The sequence below is a fragment of the Fundulus heteroclitus genome, chromosome 20 (assembly GCF_011125445.2).
Source record: "Fundulus heteroclitus isolate FHET01 chromosome 20, MU-UCD_Fhet_4.1, whole genome shotgun sequence".
NCBI classification, from domain to species: domain Eukaryota; kingdom Metazoa; phylum Chordata; class Actinopteri; order Cyprinodontiformes; family Fundulidae; genus Fundulus; species Fundulus heteroclitus.
The window spans coordinates 15,488,806-15,497,229 of NC_046380.1; the positions used below are offsets into that span (position 1 = coordinate 15,488,806).

The following is an 8,424-nucleotide window of genomic DNA, read 5'->3' on the forward strand; positions in this document are numbered from 1 at the left end:
AAACAGATCCTGAAATCCATGAACGTAATGGACATATAGAGTGGCACAAAAAAGTTAATTTGTATTTTAAAAAGCTAATTCATTAGCCTGCATTGAAACATTTTAATTTCATAGCCAATTCAAAGTATGTTGTAGAAGGTTGCATTCTGTGTTTACCCCATACAGAATTTCAAGTGACATTTGCTCTACAGCTGAGAACAAAAAAATAAATTGTGACCATATCATAAAGTTTTTTTTTTTTTAACCAAACTCAGCTACTGTCAGAGTTACAAGTCTATTTGCCAGTCTGTTTGCCTCTGACATCACTACAATCAGTATTAAATAGCCTGTTTCTTGTCAAATCTAATATAATATAATATTCCAGCTACTCGTTTTTCATACTTGACAACAGCTTAATGAAATTGGCCTAAAAATGATTGGAGCTTGATGAGATGTTCGATAAAGGAGCATTAATGATAAAGGTACATTACTGACAGTGTTACGTTCCCCTCTTCGTCCTGTATCATGTATGTATATTTCTTTAGATTTTAGTACATAATGTATGATACATGATACTGTGTATTATGTATGGTTTTATGTCATTATATTCTTTATTTTTCTGAGGAAGGTACCGGCAGATTTGGGGGAATACTGTGGAATCTTGCCGAGGCAAAGTATTTTATGATTGTATTTCTGTCCCGGTCAAGTCCATATGTCCATGATTTAATAGATTTATCTTACAAATTAGAAGAATTGTGCTTGTGTTATCCTGACTCATTCCACTCAAAACATCAGGTGATTGCTGCGCGTGTCCTTTAATGGTGGGCGTGGCTTCCTGCTGCAGATGACTCCGCTTCAATGCGGAAGACAAACAGGGCGCGCCTTACTTCTAACTTAGCAAGAGTAGAGACGACGTACCCAGGTAAGCCTTCCAAAATACATTTACAGGCATTAACATTTACTGTCGCATAAAATGCATCTGAGCTACAACAATCAGAATATTGAAATAAGTACTTTTTGGTGTGTTTTGTTTTTATTTATAAGTTGGATGAAAGCAAGGGCTGCATAGTTTTCGAAGATTTACAGTTTCAACAGCTGCATAGTTTTCGAAGATTTACAGTTTCAACATGGACACTGATAGACGGCACAAAATAACGCACATATTACACTATGGAACTAGTTTAACTACTTTAAAACAGCATCTATTACAAAACTGGCTTGTTTTAAGAGTTGTTACCCTTGCATTCTGTTTGAAGGACAATGAGGTGTTTCTCTGAGCAGTTTCTTAATATTTTGACAAAACCAAAGTAACCCAGTGGCCTCTCTAGGAATCATGCATAAAGAAGAGATTAGATTTGGACATCTGGCATCCAGGTTAAACGTAGTGATTAAAAATATTTCTGCAAGCAGTTTTTCTTTCATTATTTGGTCAAAACTATGGTGTTTGTTTAACTGATAATTTGACAAATAAAATATAGTAATGGTACACTTACCAGCCTCTTTATTAGGTACACCTTGTGATGTGATTTTGATGAGCCTTAGTTTTCTGTCCTTAGGAGTGACACCCAGTTTGGTGCTTTGGTAGCTTGTCTGTGTTATAGTTTAATGTGTGCTGCATCCAGAGATGGTTTTCTGGGTTTGTAATGAGTGCTAATTTTCACAGCTGTTAACTTTTCCTAATATGAAACTTGCTACCTCTGATCTGATCACTCTCCTCTGACCTTGGGTGCAAATATGTGATTTTCAGCTGCACACCTGCCTTTAAATTCATATTTTTAATTTTCCAGACCGTTCCATGTCAACCTGAGGGATAGTTGGTGTGTGTTAAAATCCCTGTCGAATTTCTGTTTCTGAAATACTCGTACTATCCTCTCTGTTACCAACACTCATGTTGAAGTCATTCTGTCATTTTGATACTTGGTTTAAATTAGAGCAAGTTATCTTCATCTAGTCTATATGTGTATTCCTCAATGGATTCATTAGCTACATTGTGATTTGTCTATTCACATGCAAGCAATGGAGTAGGTTTAACTATTAAAAAAGTTAACTATTAAAAGTGGCAGGGGAATTTATATTTAGGAAAACCCTCCTGGAAAACTTAACATTAACATTTAAGAGAAAATGGATGGATGGATGGATTGAGACTACTATCATACAGAGAATCTTAGCAACTGTAATGTATTTGGGACTAGGGTCTGTTTTTTTGTGTGTTTTTTTTTTTTTTTAGTAAGTAGAGTTTGAGGTAAAAAAAAAAGTTACAAAATGAATTAATAAGGACAATCTCTAACATTTTATACTATGATTTAACTTTTGTAATTTTTCCCCCAGGAGATTTCTTTTTTGAGACTCCAAGCAATATAGAACCATGTGGCCAAATCAAGGTGGGATGTCAAGCACACCAAGCACCATGCCATTTTGACAGGTTTGAGGCCAGCTATACCAAAAAATGTATAATTGTGCTGCTTTTCTGTATCAGGTCCCCCTGCTCCAATGGGTAATCAAAACCCTGCCTTCCCCCCCGGTTACAACCCTGCATTTCCCACTGCTCCTGGATCAGGATTCTTCCCTCAGGGTCCAAACCCTGCCTACCCTGCGGGCCAATTTCCAGCTCCCATGAACCCTGCCATGATTCCCAATGCACAACCAGGGGTGCCTTATGGAGGCCCTGGACCTCATGCATATCCCATGGCTCCTGGAGGTGTTCATCCAGGCCCATACCCCCACTCTCCTAAAGGTGGGCACCACAAGGGTCACCACAAAGGTCCTCATCATGGTGGATTGCATCCAGGGCCTGGAATGGTAGTTGGAGGGCTTGTACACAAAAAGAATAAGAAGATGAAGAAGATGAAGAAAGGTCACAAACAACACAAGCAAGGACACAAAAAACATGGCAAGGTAAGATATGGTTCCAAGTGGGAGTATTTTAGAGCAGCTAAAATATGAAAGGCATTAATAAATGGCGCAAACACGAACCTGATCTGTCAGTACCAGAAGTACATTCACAAGAATAATGGTATCAGAGACTTTTATGATTTACTGGAACCTCTGTAATTATAGTACCTGTTCTTTTACAGATAGGTAGGAAAATAAATCAAAACAAGTCTGTGGATTCAATTTCTGAATCAGAAGTCACATCTAATGAGAACACATTCCAAAATACTAAATAAGAAACATACCTTTAAAATATGTAAATATTGTTGTCTGTCCTTTGTTGTAAAATTTTTACAGTATGAAGGAATTCTATCTTAGTCGTTAGGCTAAAGACCTAAAGAATACAAAATGCATTTAGTTCTGTATCCTATAAGACCATGTAAAGCCATGTAAAATGTTGCAGAAATTGGTTAAAGATCCTGCCTTTTTTTAACGGTCATCTTGAAATTTATGTCTACACAAGTCAGAAAAAATGACATCTAATTTTCTACATAATTTTGGAAATCTAACTACATCGACTCAACAAACATACTGAAACTCGTGTTTTTTCTGAAAGTATTTCAAATAGACATTGTAAAGTAGAAAGTCGGGAGTAGTAATATATTGCTCAATGAACTATGGGCATTAAGGGACACGCTGCCCTCAACCAGCACAAATAGTAGAGTAGTATTTTCGTATAACTCTTCCTGGCTCAATATTTTTTATTTATGTATCTGCAATATCATAACTTCACTCACATTAGGGCAGGCATTTGCTGGTGTTGTGAGAATCTAATGACCCCAGTTGTTTAAATGTTTTTAAGTTTAAATTGTCAGTCTTGTTGTAATGGTAGCAGTTTACTATATTCCTTGTGATTAAAATGTCAGTATTTTCTGTTTAAAACTGACAATTCAACTTATTTTAGTATTCCATTCACTGTTTATGTTTTTGTTTGTCTTTACAGTCATCAAGCAGCAGTAGCAGCAGTAGTAGCAGCAGCAGCAGTGATTCAGATTGAGGGCTCAAGCCCAACGCCTGATCTTCAGAGAATCCTCCTTCCAAAAGTGCAACTCAACTTATTAGCTAAAATTAAAACTTATCATTTTTACCCGCACAAGTACAGTATGAAAGCATACAGTATTTCATAATGTCCTTTTAGCGTTTATTTATGACAATAAAGCAGCATGCACACCAGTGATTCAGTTGCTTCTCCTTTATATAGTTTGTAATGTGGAGGCCTTTAGTTTTGCTTTCTGTACTGTTACTGCTCTTTTCTTCTCTGTTTTTGTAAATAAATGCGCAAAAAACAAGTGTACAACTAAAAAGTGTTTTTTTGAAAGATTTAGTACATTAGTACAGTTATTAGTAAATTGTTTCACATTCCAAAAATATTGTGTAAGTGCAGAATTGGAACTATTGTGTTTCGTCCAAGTCCGACCATATGCTCACCACTATATGGCTTCAAAATAAATCAGTTAATCAATGAACTACATTGTGGTGTGAAATATCTTAATATTTTATTTTCAGTGCTTTTTTGCATTGTATTGAAATAAAATTATTCTGAATTAAAGATAATTCTGCTTATGTCTAATTATGTGGCAAAATGACAATGTTGAATTTAACTAAAGGTTTAAAATGCAAGTTATGACAATATAGGCAAGAAACCACAAGTCCTATTTATTTATTTATTTATTTATTTATTTTTATTTTTTTATTGTAACCATCAAACAACTTACATGCCTAAACATGATATATTTAGGCCCGAGCAGCGAAGCGCTGCGAAGGCCTATTGTATCTGTGTTGTTTAATTATTATTATTATTATTATTATTATTAATCTGCCACCCCAAAGAGGGGCCTTTTTGGGGGCTTTATCATACTCAAAAACTCACCAAACTTGGCGGATGCAAGAAGACTGTTTAAAAATTTTGTATTTTAAGGTCGTCACAAAAATCAAAACAAAAATGCCTCAACGGCGCCACCTAGCAATTTTCAAAAGACCCTTTGCTATTCACTTACTTCATCGTAGAGACATGAAATTTGGTACAGTGGTAGAGCTCACTTACCTGACAACAGCCAGCTGCATGTATCGCTCCGCCTAGCTCCACTCACATACATCTGGGACACGGCTGATTGAAAGTGATTTCCCCAACCAAATTTTTGGTCTGGCCAATCAGGACGCAGGGCGGGTGTTTCATGGATGTGACGTAGTGGAGAAGTGACCGCGAGATTCCAACAACAATGGCGGCTCGCATCGAGGAAGCAAGCGTTAACATTGATGCTGCTATTTCCTCCGTGTTGTCCAATCTATCTGATATTGTTTCATTAAAAGAACACCAGAGAACGGCTCTGAAGGCTTTTGTTGGTGGAAACCATGTTTTCGCCCTTCTCCCGACCGGATTTGGCAAGTTTTGTTTTCCGGGGCGCGTACGCGGACGCGCAACGCGGACGCGTCCCCGGAGCGGTTAGCGGTTAGCGCTAACCATATAAGGAGGCCTTTAGTCCTCAACGCGGTCGGCCCGGGATCGACTCCGACCCGCGGCGCTTTGCCGCCTGTCTTCCCCCTCTTCCTGTCAGCTCACTGTCAATAAAAGGTGTGCCACTACAGTGTTTCCCGCAGGAATTTGCTTATGCGAGGCGGACCGGGGGGGGGGGGGGGGTTGTGGACGACACGTTTTCCGCGGCCGCCTCGCCAAGATAGCGCTGCGGGAAACCCTGCACTACAGCCGCAAACATAAAAAAAAAAAAAAGGGGGGGTTTTCCTGCTTCGGTCTCATCAGCGTCACGGGTTAGCTTCGGTGTGAGTGGTTGAAATAGCACGTCGATAAAGATGACAGACAAGTGGCTTATCCAATCATATGCAAGGAGTTTTGATAAGGCCCATCCTTCAGTAAAGGCAATTCCTATGGCCGTGTCCCAGATGTATGTGAGTGGAGCTAGGCGGAGCGATACATGCAGCTGGCTGTTGTCAGGTTAAGAGCTCACCAAGACGCTCAGAATTTACAATTAATGTCATAGTGAAAATATCACAGGAAGTCGGCCATTTTAGATTGAAGGTCTGATTTTGACCTCAATTTTGACGTTTACAGCATTGGTACTTGATCGAACTCCTCCTAGGGATTTCGAGCGAGCGGCTTGAAACTCGGTCAGTCTGATCATAAGGCATGGCCAATTAAAAGTTATCAAAACGGTGAGTTTTTGAGCATGCTGAAGGGGCGTTAGCAGGGGTCAAAGTTCACCTACTCGCCACAAAACATAAAACTGTTATATCTCCTACACAGAAACACACAGAGGCACCAAACTTTCTGTGATTGATCATCATCGGGTCTTCTACAATATCCAATGGTCAAATGATGACATTGCTTAGGCCACGCCCCCTGACAACAGGAAGTGTCATGTTTTGTTGTAAGCGGTCGCTATGTTACCCCTTTAAGCTAATCAACATGAAACTGTGTCCACAGACAGAACACATGTTGATGTGTTGTGGATTTCAGGCCCAACTGGATTCGATGGAGCAGGGGGGCGTGGCGGCGTGGCATATACACCTCAAACGCTGCTGTCATACGTTTGGCTCTGAATTCCACAGTTTTGGGCCAAGCTGCTTAAAACTCATTTGGATGCATCCTTATCCACCCCCCAACAGGAATCCATAACAAACTTTAGTGAGCAGGACTTAGTTTCTCCATAGCGCCACCAAGCAATTTTCAAAGGACCCTTTGCTATTCACTTAGTTCATCGTAGAGTAATGAAATTTGCTTAAAACTCATTTGGATGCATCCTTATCCACCCCCCAACAGGAATCCATAACAAACTTTAGTGAGCAGGACTTAGTTTCTCCATAGCGCCACCAAGCAATTTTCAAAGGACCCTTTGCTATTCACTTAGTTCATCGTAGAGTAATGAAATTTTGTACAGTTGTAGATCTCAGCAAGACGCTCAGAATTTACAATTAATGTCATAGTGCAAGTATCACAGGAAGTAAGACATTTTAGATTGAAATCTGAATTTTGACACCATGTTGACATGGTATCAAATACCATCATCATCAAGTTTGATCATATTTGATCAAACTTGTCCAGCAGGGGGCAGCAAGAGACCACAAATAAACCCCAAAGGAATTTCTCTTGGTAAGTAACTGATCTTAACTCTTTGGTTTCCTTATATATTTAAGTTGAACAGATATACAAATCCTGCTTGAAAACTGACAAACTTACTCTTGTTCAATACATTTCATTTTTTATTTATATAGCTCCAAATCATGAAACATGTCATCAGGGGTGTACTGGGACAAAAAAATCGGCCCTGGCATTTTGGATTAGACTGGCCCACCACATTTTGTTGTGTACTGAATGTGTATACCAACTGTACAATACCTTGAGGTCAGGTTAATGGAAATTAGTGAGAGTGGACACTTAAAATACTTCTAAAATCTTAATTTATTAACACGGTAAAATGTAAACTCCATCACAGCACAGCAACTATTCTTAGATCAGAGAGAGAGAGAGAGAGAAAGAGAGGTGTCAGGGTCAATCACACATATTATCACGTTACATCATTATAAGAAGTTATTGTAAGTTGCTCATCAGATCTATTTAGTCTTCCAGATACTGTAGGGTAACATTGGACTAATGTGCACTCACTGTGTAAAAAAGGATGCCAATGACAAAATGAACCAGAGAAAGGCCTCACTTATTATGGAAAGAAAGAAAATATATAATAACATAATATAAATTTTGATTTACTCAGTCATTTGTAATAAGTATTTTATTTATCTAATTTCCTAATTTTTGATCATGTTTTCTTTAAAATCGCAGACTTTTTGCTATTTTTCATGTAAATCCTTGGTGGTGCTTCATAGCGAAGCCGGTGAGGCCGCAGCAAGCTTGGCCTCCCCTGGGATTGTGCAATCCCATGTTAACTGCGCTGACTTCCATTCTGTGAATGCATCTTCCTGTCTCTAGATCATAAATTCAATTTTTCAAACAGTTATGAACAGATTTTCCACAATTTAATATATGTGGATTACGAATTGTGTTTTGGTCATCAAACTGTGTGCAGATAACATGTTTTCGTGGTGCTGGCTGATCATAAACAGCAAAGAACTGGTTGTAGGTGAGGTCGGCAGTTCCTTGGCCGCTAGGCAGGGGGCGCTCAAGGTGCACCGCTCGTGATCCCCAAATAGTAGAGTCAAAACAAGTTATTGATGTATTATTAGCGAGTTTTGCTAAACAAGTAAAGCACTAAAAAGACTCTAAACATACAGCTGGAACAAGACTGATAAGGGAATGCTTTCCTCCCTGGCAGTGAGCTCCATTGAGACTGAGAGACTTTTAAAACTGAAGAAGATAAAGAGAACTTTTACCGGAAAATGATGATATTTTTGTTCAGAAAGAGCGCCGCAGGGACTTAAATTATAAGTAGAGGTAAGACAGCGATACTTATTCATGTTTTGTTTTTGTGATAAAATGTGCGTAATGTGGGTTATAGTTTTAGAATGTGTTACAAATGCAGAAATCCATCATAACTCATAAACTGT

At 38.7% G+C, this 8,424-nt stretch overlaps 1 protein-coding gene across 1 annotated transcript; it reads left to right on the forward strand.

Moving 5' to 3' along the window:
* The first annotated feature begins 774 nt into the window (after positions 1 to 774).
* On the forward strand, positions 775 to 4,376 carry LOC105930900 (proline-rich protein 13). The gene is made up of 4 exons (XM_012869326.3): positions 775 to 901; positions 2,308 to 2,360; positions 2,456 to 2,874; positions 3,854 to 4,376. Exons 2-4 carry the CDS (start codon positions 2,345 to 2,347, stop codon positions 3,905 to 3,907), a joined length of 489 nt encoding a protein of 162 aa, XP_012724780.2. The 5' UTR covers positions 775 to 901; positions 2,308 to 2,344; the 3' UTR covers positions 3,908 to 4,376.
* The last annotated feature ends 4,048 nt before the right edge of the window (positions 4,377 to 8,424 follow it).

What these genes read in the sequence shown, in the direction of transcription:
- LOC105930900 (XM_012869326.3), top strand. An exon ending in GACACAAAAAACATGGCAAG is followed by an intron (nt 2,875 to 3,853) that starts GTAAGATATGGT and finishes TTGTCTTTACAG; the next exon opens with TCATCAAGCAGCAGTAGCAG.